This window comes from Octopus sinensis, linkage group LG24 (genome assembly GCF_006345805.1).
Source record: "Octopus sinensis linkage group LG24, ASM634580v1, whole genome shotgun sequence".
Lineage (NCBI taxonomy): Eukaryota > Metazoa > Mollusca > Cephalopoda > Octopoda > Octopodidae > Octopus > Octopus sinensis.
Genome location: NC_043020.1, coordinates 12,716,489 through 12,733,536, shown reverse-complemented (window position 1 = coordinate 12,733,536; position 17,048 = coordinate 12,716,489). Strand labels below are relative to the sequence as shown.

Here is a 17,048-nt window from a genome sequence, read left to right as displayed (position 1 = left end):
TGGATTTGGTAGACGGAAACTGAAAGAAGCCTGTCGTATATATGTATATATATATGTGTGTGTGTGTTTGTGTGTCTGTGTTTGTCCCCTCAACATCGCTTGACAACTGATGCTGGTGTGTTTACATCCCCGTAACTTAGCGTTTCAACAAAAGAGACCGATAGAAAAAGCACCAGGCTTACATAGAATAAGTCCCTGGGTCGATTTGCTCGACTAAAGGCAGTGCTCCAGCATGGCCACAGTCAAACGACTGAAACAAGAGTAAAAGAGAGTAGCTATGGGGGTCCACCAAAGTAAAATAAAAATCAAAACGGGGGTCCATAGATAACAAAAAAAAACAAAAAATGGTTGAAAAGCACTGCTGTATAGGTTAAACAAATGAATATTTACCTAACAGGAATTTTTTAAAAACAAAAAAAGCTATGCCACAGCCTCAACCCTTTTGTTAACATGGAATCGAAATCGAATTGAACCAGCCAGGATCCCTGGTCTGGTGGCACGTAAAATACGCCAATCCGACCGTGGCCGTTGCCAGCCTGGCACCTGTGCAGGTGGCACGTAAAAAGCACCCACTACACTCACGGAGTGGTTGGCGTTAGGAAGGGTATCCAGCTGTAGAAACATTGCCAGATAAGACTGGAGCCTGGTGCAGCCTTCTGGCTTCCCGGATCCCCGGTCAAACCGTCCAACCCATGCTAGCATGGAGAACGGACGTTAAACGATGATGATGATGATGATTTCTGCTAAAATGCAGTGCTTTTGTTTCAATTAATTTAGAAAATAAAGAATTTAGTGAAACAACTTTGTCGTTAAGCTAGTGTTTAGAATATAAACCAACAGGAAATTTTGATGGCAGGTTTTAATATAGAACAGTAGTTTACAACCGTTTTTTTTCTATGGACCCACACCCCTTTGATTCTGGTTTCCCTTGGATGGATTCTCATTGAACACCTTTTTGATCTCCATGTGTCTAACACACGTGGACATGCCTACAAAATCAGAAAACTACACAGCTCCCATGACTTTCGGAAACATTTTTTCACGCTCAGAGTTGCTGAAGCATGGAATAAACTGCTTGCGTCAGTTGTTGACTGCCATGACACTGCATCCTTTAAGGCCCTCATGCTTTCCGAAATCCGCCAAAACTACACCTGATTATATATACACTTTAGATGAGTTGTAGTGCACCTGAGCACTGTACACAATTATTATTATTATTATATTATTATTATAACCATTTGATGTTTTAAAAATTCCTATTGTATTTTTATAATTAAATATCATTAGGAATTGTATAAAGAAAAATTGTTAAAATATTTTGCAAATAAATTTTAACAACACAATCCTATATGGACCACCCCCACCTCACTGTCCCCAGGCCAAATAGACCCTGGTTGAGAACCACTGATTTAGATTAACTCAACAAGTTTGTATCATAGAACCAAGGGTGAATTCAGGTGGGTTGGTATCAAAAGGGTTAAACAGCTACTATGGAAACAGGCACCTATATATCTGTGGTTTTCGATTGGCTAAAATTACCCAAAATTTGCAAACTTTATAAGCTATCAACTATTGATTTATGGCAAAAATGAGTTTCATGTCAATGATTACCTCACTAAACTACACCAATACGCCAAATATGAAATCAATTGGAATAAAAATTGGAAGAAATTGGAAAATGGCAGCCAAACAGAAAAGATCCCAAATCTTTCCAAAAATTGTCACTGAAGAAACTGTTACATGGTTGCTTAATTTGCTAGAAATAATAGCTAAATCTCGATCTAATCACACTGTCTAAAAAGGAACAACATATTCGATAATGTGATTCTACATCAGTGGTTCCCAATCATTTTTTGCCTTTGGACTCCTTTGATTCCTATATTGCTCTAGTGGACCCTCATAGCTATTCACTGCATCATCATCATCGTTTAACTCCGCTTTCCATGCTAGCATGGGTTGGACGATTTGACTGAGGACTGGTGAACCAGATGGCTGCAGCAGGCTCCAATCTTGATTTGGCAGAGTTTCTACAGCTGGATGCCCTTCCTAACACCAACCACTCCGAGAGTGTATATATATATAAAAAAAAATCTTACTGTATTTTTATAATTAAATATTATCAAGAATTGCTTAAAAAAATATTATAATACTTTGTGTAGAAGTATTACTAATTCATTGCGCATAAATTTTAACAAAATCTTATGTGCCCCCTGGGGCCCACGCAACAAAATAGTAAATTGGGGATCCATGAGAGTATTGTAAAGGCCCTTGGAAAAGTTTTTCTTTATATGTACATACTGGTATGTATTGCAAGAAACAGCTAGGTTTCTTTCTCTAACATTTTCCATAGTAATTCAACATACACAAGTTAACGAGTGAAAAATCAAAATAGGAATTTTGAAAGAAGCTTCTATAAAACTACAGTAAATCCTCGAGTATAATCCGCATTTTTTCCCCAAAACTTAAAGGTCAAAATCCCTAGTGCGTACTATATACGAGGTTAAAAATGAAAAATATTTTCTAAGCAATGTCCGAGTCTCTATTTGCTGTCTGGCAATGTTTATTCAGACGCACTTTGTGATGTCGGGTGCAAAAATACCTTAAGCTAAGCCTGAAAGCAATGAAGTCATAAAAGAATCATCCATAACTTGCAGTAAGCAACATTTATTAAAATAAAAGTATTCAGAACACAGAATAACATGTAACAAAAACAATTTGCAAACATATTTACATTCCCATATAACAGTTAAGAACATCACCATTAATGTATTACGCATGCACGGAAGTGTTTGTTCGACTAGGTGCTGCTGGCTTAATTACACACGACTCAAGTTAGAGAAGGGGTGCGTATTATACACAAGGTTTAGGTTTTTCAGAGTTACAACCCCCTAAAAATCACCTGCATATTATACTCAAGGGCAGACCATACTCGAGGATTTACGGTAGCTTTTGAACACTGAATGGCTATGTGGGTCCACCAAAATGAAACAGTAATCAAAAGGGTCCATTATCATCCTCAGTTAACATGTTTTCCATGCTGGCATGGGTTGGAGGGTTTCACAATATAGCTGTCCAGACTACAATTGTCTGTTGTGGCACAACTTCTACAGTTGGATGCCCTTCTTCCTAAGGCCAACCACTTAAGTATGTTGAGTGCTCTTTACATGCCACTGGCACAGGGTCCATAATTATAAAACTATTTGAGAACCCCTATTCTAGATGTACATGTGACTAAAAGAAGGAATGGTTATGGCAGAATCAGGGCTGGCTTGGAACTAAAAAAACCAGCAGTCAATGAAAACAAAATAAAATAAAATCACAAAATTCACGTTTCAAAACCCACTTCACTAGTCAGTTAAGGTGAGACAGTATCACGTGACAACTTGTTGGGGCTGCCTGACAGGTGACGGTCGTTTAGAAAAAGTGTGGGCTAAAACTACGCGCCTTCACTAGTCAGTCAAGGTGAGACAGTGTCACGTGACAACTTGCTGGGGCTGCCTGCTGGAGCCTATGCGGCAGGTATTTAAAGAGAGAAATTTGACAAGACAGTCAGTCACCGGCTGACGATACATCGAAAAGGCCAGGGAACAGAAGAAAGTAGACATGCACCCAACACCAGAGCTGAAGACACCTCCGAAAGGTGGGGGGGCCCCGCCACGTCAAAATGGTAGAGGTGTAGGGGACGTGGTTCCTCCTGATGACGTCTTGAGCTAACTGGATCCTATAAAGGAGCTGTTGTGGTAGCAGACCACGAAACACGGTTGTAATTCCTCTGAACATAGTCAGCCACCACACACAACACAAACAAACCATCACACACACACAAGCAAAGAGCCTACTACAAACCTTGAACGATGAAGTGTCTAAGCTGTGAATACTGATGCTGTCATCATCTTTTTTCCTCTTCCGTTTCTGAAAATATAAATAAAAACAATTATTACTTTTTTAAATCACCTGAAGCCTTGTACTTTAAATACAGTTTCACATCAGTACTTTTATTATTGGGTTGTCCGGAAAGTTTGTGCCGATTTATAGTAGCTTACCTTTCGACTTACTTTAGAACATGGTTGAGTCCATAAAATAGAATTTGACTACACCTCCATTTAGAGCACAGTTTAAGCTACTTCGCAGTTCAATTATCGCAGATTCACGACTTTGCGGATTTTTTAAATATACATATACTAGCAGTATCGCCCGGCGTTGCTCAGGTTTGTAAGGGAAATAACTATATAAGCATTTTTAGAGAGTTATAGCCAAAAAATAGCAAAATAAATGCATTAAAAATGGGAAAAAAATGATGGTAAATTTTTTTTTAAATCGTTGACTCATCGTAGACATTTTTAGAAAGTTACTTCCCTTATATAATAGCGAAAAAATGCATTAAAATGGAAAAAAATTATGGTAAATTATTTTTAAAATCGTAGACTCATCGTAGACGCACGCTAATACCCAGAAAGGCTCGATATGAATCATGACTATAAGATACCCGGTTTTGGTTAAACTGCACCGCAAAATGTGGGAGTAGTTAGGAATCTAAATCGTAGGAGACAGACACACAACTTGACTTTTATATATAAAGATATATGAACACCTAAAATTTTTCATTAAATCTTAAGAAGAAGAAGAAACACAGCAAGAAACAGAAGTCTTTGGAACGGCTGGCCAAGCTCTGCAACCTGGTTAAAGAATTGAAAGAGGGGTCACAGGAATGGGACGACGATATGGTTCGTTCTGTGCAATTTTGCAACAAGGTCGACGAAGTCATGAATCCCTACAAGATGCTCTTTGAACGGAAAAAGAAGCAGCGGCAGCAACTTCCTATCACAATGTTTTTGCAGCCTCACAAAAAAGAGCCAGTTCCTGCTGCTACTACTATGGTTGCACCTTCGGAAGAAGTGTCCCAGGAAAGGGCACTGCCGTCAGCTTCATCATCATCATCATTTCTACTGCGCAGCAAATTCATCACCATCATCATCGTTTAATGTCCTTTTTCCATGCTAGCATGGGTTGGATGGTTCGACTGGGGTCTGGGAAGCCAGGAGGCTGCACCAGGCTCCAGTCTGATCTGGCAGTGTTTCTAGAAAAACGCTGCCGCCGTGGTGATCTCATTCTCGCCCACAGCATCATAAGCGGAAAGTGTAACCTCTTGAAAGAGCTGTTCTTCACTCCTGCTCCAGAGCGTTGGCTGCGGGGTCACTCCGAAAAGCTCTACCTGCGACGATTTCATCTCAATCGAACGAGAGGAGCTTTCTCCGTCCGGGTTGCGGATCCGTGGAATAAGCTGCCAGACGAGATGGTGAAGATGCCGACGACCGCTTTGTTCAAAGCCTCCCTTGACCTCAAGTGGCCCGAACTCTTTACATGAACACCACCCTGTACTTAACTCCATGTCCCCCTACATGGCCTTGCTATTTGCTTTTGAGCCAAATTAACTAACTAACTAACTAACTATAACTGGATGCCATTCCTAACGCCAACCACTCTGTGAGTGTAGTGGGTGCTTTTTATGTGCCACCAGCACATTTGGTTCCTACTTCGGTGAGGAACTGCAAGTTCATTCCCATATGCTTATTATGTAAGCTATACACTCTGCTTTGTTCCTTACTTCACAACTTTTCCCCAAACTGAACTGAAGAGATTTACTAAGACCAAAACATGGTCCAGAGTTGCCAACCCCGTCTACTAAAGTTTAGGCTATCCTTCCCTTCAAAGCATTACCTATTTCATCTCTGGATATGTGATCCCATCTACTGAAGTTAAGTCTGTTGGGTATCAACTTATTAAAATCATCATCATCGTCATTGTTTAACGTCCATTTTCCTTGCTAGCATGGACGGTTTGACTGGGGTCTGGGAAGCCAGGAGGCTGCGCCAGGCTCCAGTCTGATCTGGCAGTGTTTCTACAGCTGGATGCCCTTCCTAACGCCAACCACTCCGTGAGTGTAGTGGGTGCTTTTTACGTGCCACCAGCACAGGGGCCAGAGGAGGCTGACAAATGGCCACGATCGGGCGGTGCTTTTACGTGTCACCGACACGGACGCCAGTCAGGCGGTGCTGGCATGTGCCATGTTCGGACGGTGCTTTTTACGTGTCACCGGCACAGGTATCTTAACTACAATTTCCATTTGATTTTTATTTTGATGTTGGTGTTGATGTACTTGACTCACTAGGTCTCCTCAAGCACAGCGGGTCACTCTACGATCCAAGGTTAGCACAGCAGGCCGTCCTGCAAGCCACGAACTCACTTCATTCGGCGGGTCTTCACAGTCACAGCATATCTCAGAGGTCTCGGTCTTCGTCATTTCCTCTGTGAGGCCCAATGTGCTACCGGCACAGGTATCACAACTACAATATCCATACAATTTTTATTTGATGTTGATGAACTTGACAAAATAGGTCTCCTCAAGCACAACAGGCCGTCCTGCAAGCCATGAGCTCACTTCATTTGTTGGGTCTTCAAAGTCACCATCCAAATTTTACTTCAACTTCTTTCGTGTTGAGTACAGTAACAATCTTTATCTTTTTAAATCTAAAGTGTTATTGCTTAACAGTTGTCCTTGTTATTAATAGACTACTGTAATGGGTGGGTTGTTAACCCTTTAGTGTTCAGATTATTGAATCAAACATAATGCCTATTGATTCACATTGATTTGAATTAATCATGCATCGTCTCATATCTTCAAGATCTTGATGGTGTAATTACTTAATGTAGAATAACATTGTAGAGTAGGTGTGAGAGCCTGGATCTGGTTAGTTTGAACATAAAACAGATTAGCTATTTTGGCCGGATATGGCCGGTTTAAATACTAAAGGGTTAAAAGTCCAAATACACGTTAAATAAATACTGTAAATATGGTGTCACTACTTCACAGAAATTCAGTTATCGCAGCCTGTCTCGTAACCAATCTACCGCGATAAACGAGGGATCACTAATTATATTTCTTCACTGTTTCATTTGCTGTGCGTTAAATTGTGAGCAAGTACTTCTGGCTGCTCTCTCTCTCTCTCTTCTCTAATCCGATTAAACATGTTTTTTGGGGTTTTTTTCAATTATTTAAAAGGAATAGAAAAAAAAAAGGCAGCCTTTTGTTAAGATAATTCCCATTCAAATAAACAGAATATCTTCAGGGCAAAGAAATTTAAGGTCAAGATCAAGTGCACTACTAGACAGCTTGTTTTAAGATGGTTTATTGTCACTAAAGGTAGTCAGTGATAAGATTCTTATACATGGCACATAATTGTTTTATATACACTAACCTACATATACACAAGTCTGTGCATACATGGGAGATTTTGTTTCCTCAGATTTTTTTTTTCTCTTTTTAATCCTGTTACACTGTTATTAAATCATCAACAACAAACAAGAAAACCTATTTTCTTAACAGCTTTTATAGGTGGAGGCAGCTAGAGAGATTAATGTTAGGGAGCCAAGCAAAATGTATCAGTAATTTGTACAGAGTCAGTAGAGATGGGGGATACATCCATGTCCAAGACAGCTTTCGGATCTTTTCCTTTTGAACAGCAGTTTTTAACATAATTTCTAGGTAACTAAAAAATGTTAAACTTCGTATACTGGTAGAATGTGTTTATAAAACATCATTTTCTCTTGGCTTTCTTGAGAAAATTTTATAGGTTGTAACATATTTTGTCTAAAATTTCTTGCATTTCGGCAATTTTAACCAATCAATTACCTCCATTGACGTAAATAACATTCTGTGCATAATGAATATGTCCCTCCTTTAACCCTTTAGCATTCAAACCGGCCATATCTGGCCAAAATATTTAACCTGTTATATATTGAAACTGACCAGATCTCACCTTTCATCTCAGCCCAACCATGTCGTTCTAAAGCTAAAAAATCACATCACCGAAATCTCTAAACTACAAGATAATGCATGATTAATTCAAACCATTTTAAATAAACAAACATCACATTTGACAGAATAATCTGAACACTAAAGGGTTAAGAAACAGATTAGGTTTATTTACATTTGTGAAGAAAAAAGATACTCTTCCCCACTAGTATACGAAGTTTAAAATTTTTTAGTTACCTAGAAATTATATTACAAACTGCCGTTCAAAAGGAAAAGATCCCAGCTTTCAAATGAACCATCATCATCATCATTTAAAATCAGTTTTCCATGCAGGCATGGGCTGGACAGTGTACATATGGCTATGCTGCATGGTAGTGAAACATGGGTTATGACTAGAGTGGAACTGAGAAGGCTTAAAAGAAATGCAACCAACATGCTCGACTGGCTTCCGTGTCGGTGGCACGTAAAAAGCACCATCCGAATCGTGGCCGAAGCCAGTGCCGCCTCGACTGGCTTCCGTGCAGGTGGCACGTAAAATGCACCAATCCGACCGTGGCCGATGCCAACCTCGCCTGGCATCAGTGCAGGTGGCACGTAAAAAGCACCCACTACACTCACGGAGTGGTTGGCGTTAGGAAGGGCATCCAGCTGTAGAAACATTGCCAGATAAGACCAGAGCCTGGTGCAGCCTCCTGGCTTCCCAGATCCCCGGTTGAACCGTCCAACCCGTGCTAGCATGGAGAACTGACGTTTAACGATGATGATGATGATGATGCTCTGCTGGATGGGTAATGTCAGCGTGCATGTATGATTACATAAAGGATTTAAGAGAATAGTTGGGTATAAGAGGCATCAGATGTTACATGCATAGGAGAAGATTGTGTTGGTATGGTCATATGATGCATATGGGTGAGAACATGGAGGCGCAATGGCCCAGTGGTTAGGGCAGCGGACTCGCAGTCGTAGGATCGCGGTTTCGATTCCCAGACCGGGCGTTGTGAGTGTTTATTGAGCGAAAACACCTCAAAGCTCCACGAGGCTCCGGCAGGGGATGGTGGTGATCCCTGCTGTACTCTTTCACCACAACTTTCTCTCACTCTTACTTCCTGTTTCTATTGTACCTGTATTTCAAGGGGCCGGACTTGTCACTCTCTGTGTCACGCTGAATATCCCCAAGAACTACGTTAAGGGTACACGTGTCTGTGGAGTGCTCAGCCACTTACACGTTAATTTCACGAGCAGGCTGTTCCGTTGATTCGGATCAACCGGAACCCTCGTCGTCGTAACTGACGGAGTGCTTCCATCATGGGCGAGAACAGGTGCATAAAGAAGTGATCTCTAATTGTGAGATGAGACAGAAGACTGTACGAAGCTTAACTCTGTTTTAGCATAGTTTCTACAGTTGGGTATCTTTCTTAACACCAACCCCTTTACAGAGTGTACTGGATGCATGCTTATGTGGTACCAGTAACAGTGGAGTCACCAAGTGACTTGGAAGACAAAGGCCCCTCAATTGAAGGGAGAGTGGAGTTGAAACGGATTTTACTTAATTGGCCAGGTCTTCCCAAGCACAGCAAACTGACCATCATCTCAGTCCTTCATCATCCCCCTCTGTGAAGTTCACCATTTGAAAATCATTTTTCACCACTTCATACCACATCTTCATGGATCTTCCCCTTCCACATTTTCCATCCACATTCAGTGATCAACACTGCTTTGGGCAGCTGTCTTCATACATATGCATCATATGGCCATACCTATTTCTTTATTACCCACAAGGGGCTAAACATAGAGGGGACAAACATGGACAGACATAGGGATTGAGTTGATTACATCGACCCCAGTGCGTAACTGGTACTTAATTTATCGACCCCGAAAGGACGAAAGGCAAAGTTGACCTCGGCGGAATTTGAACTCACAACGTAACGGCGGCCAAAATACCTATTTCTTTATTACCCACAAGGGGCTAAACACAGAGGGGACAAACATGAACAGACATAGGGATTGAGTTGATTACATCGACCCCAGTGCGTAACTGGTACTTAATTTATCGACCCCGAAAGGACGAAAGGCAAAGTCGACCTCGGCGGAATTTGAACTCACAACGTAACGGCGGCCGAAATACCTATTTCTTTATTACCCACAAGGGGCTAAACATAGAGGGGACAAACATGGACAGACATAGGGATTGAGTTGATTACATCGACCCCAGTGCGTAACTGGTACTTAATTTATCGACCCCGAAAGGACGAAAGGCAAAGTTTGACCTCGGCGGAATTTGAACTCACAACGTAACGGCGGCCAAAATACCTATTTCTTTATTACCCACAAGGGGCTAAACATAAACGGGACAAACATGGACAGACATAGGGATTGAGTTGATTACATCGACCCCAGTGCGTAACTGGTACTTAATTTATCGACCCCGAAAGGACGAAAGGCAAAGTTTGACCTCGGCGGAATTTGAACTCACAACGTAACGGCGGCCAAAATACCTATTTCTTTATTACCACAAGGGGCTAAACATAGAGGGGACAAACATGAACAGACATAGGGATTGAGTCGATTACATCAACCCCAGTGCGTAACTGATACTTAATTTATCGACCCCGAAAGGACGAAGGCAAAGTTGACCTCGGCGGAATTTGAACTCACAACGTAACGGCGGCCAAAATACCTATTTCTTTATTACCCACAAGGGGCTAAACATAGAGGGGACAAACATGAACAGACATAGGGATTGAGTCGATTACATCAACCCCAGTGCGTAACTGATACTTAATTTATCGACCCCGAAAGGACGAAAGGCAAAGTTGACCTCGGCGGAATTTGAACTCACAACGTAACGGCGGCCAAAATACCTATTTCTTTATTACCCACAAGGGGCTAAACATAGAGGGGACAAACATGAACAGACATAGGGATTGAGTCGATTACATCAACCCCAGTGCGTAACTGATACTTAATTTATCGACCCCGAAAGGATGTAAGGCAAAGTCGACCTCGGCGGAATTTGAACTCACAACGTAACGGCGGCCGAAATACCTATTTCTTTATTACCCACTAGGAGCTAAACACAGAGGGGACAAACATGGACAGACATAGGGATTGAGTCGATTACACCGACCCCAGTGCGTAACTGGTACTTAATTTATCGACCGCGAAAGGATGAAAGGCAAAGTCGACCTCGGCGGAATTTGAGCTCACAACATAACGGCGGCCAAAATACCGCTAAGCATTTCGCCCGACGTGCTAACGATTCTGCCAGCTCGCCGCTGTCATACCAGCACAGTCTCTCTTGCACACTACATCTGATGCCACTTATACCCAATTTTTCTCATTTACACTTTGTTGTACCTGCACACTGACAATGCGCATCCAGCAGAGCATGCTGCTTTTCTTTCTTTCAAGCCTTCACATGTCCTCTGCATTCACAGCCCATGTTTCACTGACATGTAGCATAGCTATCCATACACAAATGTCATACAATCTGCTTTTCACTCTCAGAGAGAGAGAGAGAGAGGCCCTTCATTAACAAGAGTAAAAGCTCTCTGAACTTTGCCCAACTGATTTTTTTTCTAGCAATTACATATTCAGAGCACCTTCCTCCACTACTAATTTGGTAACCCTAACCCTATTTACTACCTCTAAGGACTCATCTGGATCGTCATTATCATCATCATCGTTTAATGTCCACTTTCCATGCTAGCATGGGTTGGACGATTTGACTAAGGACTGGTGAACCAGATGGCAGCACCAGGCCCCGATCTGATCTGGCAGAATTTCAACAGTTGGATGCCCTTCCTAACACCAACCACTCCGAGAGTGTAGTGGGTACTTCTATGTGCCGCCGGCACTAGGGCCAGTCAGGTGGTACTGGCAACGGTCATGCTCAAATAGTGTTTTTTACGTGCCACCTGCACAGGAGCCAGTCCATTGGCACTGGCAACGACTTCACTCGAATGTTTTTTCACGCGCCACCGGCACAAGTGCCAGTACAGCAATGCTAGTAACAAATATGCTCAAATGGTGCCTTTTACGTGTCACAGGCACAGAAGCCAGTTAGCTGCTCTGGCAACGATATTTGAGGAAATCCATTTCCTGTATATTCTTAGTGTTTACTGTACCTGCACACCTTCCACAAACAGTCTACAATAACATGCCTGCGATTCCACTGCACCTCATGTGTCCATAGCTTGCACGGTGCATACCGCCTGGCCTTTTTTTTATCTACACCTTTTCTACATACTGAACAAGGCCATTTCCCTGATTTCCTGCTTGCTAATACTTGGGTATTTGCTAAATTAACTCTAAATTAACTTGATTCTAATGTTTACTGCCACACCTGAAATTTCTTCGCGTGGCCCCCGTGCCGGTAGCACGTAAAAGCACCATCCGTTCGTGTCCGTTGCCAGCCTCACCTGGGCCCCGTGCCATTGGCACGTAAAAACACCATCCGTTCGTGTCCGTTGCCAGCCTCACCTGGGCCCCGTGTCGTTGGCACGTAAAAGCACCATCCGCTCGTGTCCGTTGCCAGCCTCGCCTGGCCCCCGTGCCGGTAGCACGTAAAAACACCATCCGTTCGTGGCCGTTTGCCAGCTCTGTCTGGCACCTGTGCAGGTGGCACGCAAAAAGCACCCACTACACTCACGGAGTGGTTGGCGTTAGGAAGGGCAGCCAGCCGTAGAAACACTGCCAAATCTGACTGGGCCTGATGAAGCCTTCCGGCTTCACAGACCCCAGTTAAACCGTCCAACCCATGCTAGCATGGAAAACGGACGCTAAATGATGATGATGATGATGAATTTTATTAACCCTTTTGTTACCATATTTATTTTGAGATGTTCTTTGTTTCTTTCAATTACTTAAAATCTAATTAAGAATTTAGTAAAATAACTTAGTTATCATCAAGCTTGTGTTAGGAACATAAATTGTGGCTATGGTTTGGTGGAAGATTTTAATTCAAAACTTAAGAAAACAAGACATTTGTACTACAGAGCCAGGGGCAGTTTCAGGCGGGTTGGTAACGAAAGGTTAAGAATTCATCTACAACAAAGTCTTTGGCATAGAGGAGCTCCCTTGACCAAGCACACTAAATTCTATACAGGTCGCATGGTTTAGAAGCAACTCTATTGTAGACAGTGGCAACCCAGTGAACACTCAGCAAGACTTTTGTTAGCCGCTCTCCAGCCATCTATTTAAAACTGTATACAGCTATGGTATGACCACACTTGGAATTCGCATCATCAGTTTGGAACCCCTATCTTGCTCAGAACATTGACCTCCTGGAATCTGTCCAGAGACGTGTAACCAAACGCATACCCTCCATCAGACACCTGCCATATTCTGAGCGCCTTGTTTCCCTGGGCATGGATTCACTGAAGCTCCGGCATCTGGCGACGGATTTGGTAAACACCCACAAAGTTATCAACCACCTCACCAACAACAACACTGAACACCTTTTTGACTGTCATGACACTGCATCCTTTAAGGCCCTCATGCTTTCCGAAATCCGCCGAAACTACACCTGATTATATATACACTTTAGATGAGTTGTAGTGCACCTGAGCACTGTACACAATTATTATTATTATTATTATTATTAATATTTCATAAGGTTGCAGATTTGAACCCCAACTTCTGTAGTAGGTATAGAAGTTTTACAAGGGATGGGCTCAGTGTGGCAATCTTGCATCCGAACCACATGGTTCTGGGTTCAGTCCAACACAGCATCACACTTTGAGCAAGTGTCTTCTACTTAGGTTGAACTTGTGAGTGGATTTGGGACACGGAAACTGGAAAAAAAACTTGTATACGTGCATGGGGAGCTATGTGTATGGAAGCACTCCATCGGTAACGACGACAAGGGTTCCGGTTGATCCGAATCAACGGAACAGCCTGCTCGTGAAATTAACGTGTAAGTGGCTGAGCACTCCACAGACACGTGCACCCTTAACATAGTTCTCGGGGATATTCAGCGTGACACAGAGAGTGACAAGGCCGGCCCCTTGAAATACAGGTACAACAGAAACAGGAAGTAAGAGTGAGAGAAAGTTGTGGTGAAAGAGTACAGCAGGGATCACCACCATCCCCTACCGGAGCCTCGTGGAGCTTTTAGGTGTTTTCGCTCAATAAACACTCACAACGCCCAGTCTGGGAATCGAAACCGCGATCCTATAACCGCGAGCCCGCTGCTCTAACCACTGGGCCATTGTGTTGATGTCATGTGATAGTTGCAAATGAGTGTCACTCATTTCTAATATTCTGAGAATACGTCTAGCCATGAGAAATATTGCCTTGCTTGGAAACAGAGCAGGGTTAGCAACCAGGAAGGACATCTTTGGATCTTTTCGGTTTGAACGGCAGTTTTTAACATAATTTCTAGGTAACTAAAAAATTTTAAACTTCGTATACTGGTAGAATGTGTTTATAAAACATCTTTTTCTCTTGGCTTTATTGAGAAAATTCTATAGTTTCTAAGATATTTGTTGTTTTTTTCCTTCAATTTCTGCAATTTCAACCAATCACTGACGTCTATTGAGGTAAAAAAAACATTCTGTGCCATACGAATATGTCCCTCGTTTAAGAAACAGATTGGGTTTATTTACATTTCTGAAGAAAAAAAGATACTCTTCACCCCACCCCTAACCCTAAAACAGATTGAAATGCAATAGATTGATACTAGGGTCATAATTATGGGTGACAATTTCATATGACACCGCTAGAAAAAACTGCCGCTCAAACCGAAAAGATCTGCATCTTTTAATCAAATCTAACCTAGGGCTAAAATGCCTTCCCTCTGGATGACAGAGAATTATTTAAAAAGTAAAAGTTTCTACTTACAAATGTCAACTCTGTAAGATCCATGATACTGGCAGCTGATGACAGAGAGAACCTCCTCCTGTAACTAGGGATAGCAGGCTCGCAAAAACTGAAGGAAAGAGAAAAAATATGAAAAAAAAATTAATTATAAAACACAATGTGTCATACTCCAGTCACGCCGGTGGAAGGAAACTAAAATGACAAATGGAGTGAGTGACAGTCAGTAATGCTAAATGCAAAAGAGCTACAGTGAAATGTTTTGCTGCAAGGAATATATATATATATATATGTACACATCACGTGGTCACGGGATGTGCTCACGTGACCAACCAGACCATCAGATGTTACACATCGCTGGTCACGATGCGTTCGCATTGTTTTAGCCTTCGAATGACGCCACCCCGCTGGCTAAGCGAGCAGGCCAACAGAAGAAAGAGTGGTGAAAGAGTACAGCAGGGATCACCACCATCCCCTACCGTAGCCTCGTGGAGCTTCTAGGTGTTTTCACTCAATAAACACTCACAACGCCGGGTCTGGGAATCAAAGTCGCGATCCTACGACCGCGAGTCCGCTGCCCTAACCACTGGGCTATTGCGCCTCCACTTATATGTACACACACACATATATATATATACACATACATGCATACATACACATATATACATACATACATATATATACATACATATAGATACATACATATATATACATATATGCACATACATACACATACATATATATACATACACATACATATATACATACATACATACACACATACATACATACACATATATATACTTACATATACATACATATATATACACATATATATACACACACACACATATATGACAGTATGGAGCAGGCCATCAGTTGCTGTTATACACCGCTGGTCACAATGCGCTTCCAATTTTGTCTTGATTTTGCCTTTTGAAATATATATATACTTTTATTCTTTTACTTGTTTCAGTCATTTGACTGTGGCCATGCTGGAGCTCAGCCTTGAAAGGTTTTAGCCAAAGAAATTGACTCTAGGACTTATTCTTTGTAAGTCTAGTGCTTATTCTATCAATTTCTTTTGCCAAACCGCTAAGTTACAGGGATATAAATACACCAGCATCAGTTGTCAAGTGATGGCAGGGGGACAAACAAACACAATGGGCTTCTTTCAGTTTCTTATTTCTTTACTGCCCTCAAGGGGCTACACACAGAGGGGACAAACAAGGACAGACAAACGGATTAAGCCCATTACTTCAACAAGTGTGTAACTGATACCTATTTAATCGACCCCGAAAGGATGAAAGGCAAAGTTAACCTCGACGGAATTTGAACTCAGAACATAGCAGCAGACGTTATACTGCTAAGCATTTCACCCGGTGTGCTAATGCTTCACCAATGGAGAAGTTCTTAAGCAGATCAGGCCGAAAATGTCGCTAGAAGCTGGGATCACCAAGCGTAGATTGGCATATTTTGGTCATATTATGCGGGGAAAATCCCTGGAGAAGGATATCATGCTCGGAATGGTCAGTGGCAAGAGGCCGACCAAGAACCCGCTGGCTTGACACCATCAGGAGTGATACCTGAATGGACATGGCCAATCTGAGTGAAGCGGCCCAGGATAGAACTGACTGGAGGACACTGATCCAATGAGTGACCAAGAGTTGACTTTGACTGAGCGGATATATATATATATATATATATATAATATATATATATATATTAATTTATTATATAGAAGGAGCTTCTACAGGACTAGAACTGTTTCATTCAAGAGAAATCATCAGGAAGCTAGTTAACAAGAATTGTATTGGCATTTATACATTTAGGCAGGTTTAACGGGGTGGTGGTGGGGGACTTTTTGGGGGTAGGCATAGCGCAAAAATATCATACTTGGGGGAGTGGTCAAGGAGTCAGTGGTAAATTAGATAAAAGAATAAATAAAAGAATAAAAAAATATATAGAAGAATAGAGTTTTAGGTAAATAAGGAGATTCTCACTTATACATATACACACATGTATATATATACACACACACACATATACATACACACATACATACACACACATATATATATACGTATATATATATATACATATATACATATATATATATACATATATATATATATATATACATATATATACACATACACACACACATGTATATATACACACACGCCCACACATACATATACACACAAAAATATACATACACACACATACACATACACATGCACACACATCTACATACACACATGCACACACAAGTCCATATATACATATATATATATATATATATATATATACATATATATATACATATGTGTACCTATACATACCTACACATACACACATATACATACAAATACAAACCCATTCCCTAATTTTAATTTTATTATTATCTTCATTT

General features: G+C 41.4%; 1 protein-coding gene across 1 annotated transcript in view; it reads right to left on the bottom strand.

Moving 5' to 3' along the window:
* LOC115223940 (rho guanine nucleotide exchange factor 3-like) overlaps positions 1-17,048 on the bottom strand; it is a 99,303-nt gene that overhangs the window by 75,419 nt on the left and 6,836 nt on the right. Inside the window, exons 2-3 of the mRNA XM_029794685.2 lie at positions 14,657-14,744; positions 3,847-3,912 (exon numbers count right to left, since the gene is read on the bottom strand). Coding sequence (XP_029650545.1) covers positions 3,847-3,912; positions 14,657-14,744 — 154 coding nt within the window. The remainder of the gene's footprint in view (positions 1-3,846; positions 3,913-14,656; positions 14,745-17,048) is intronic.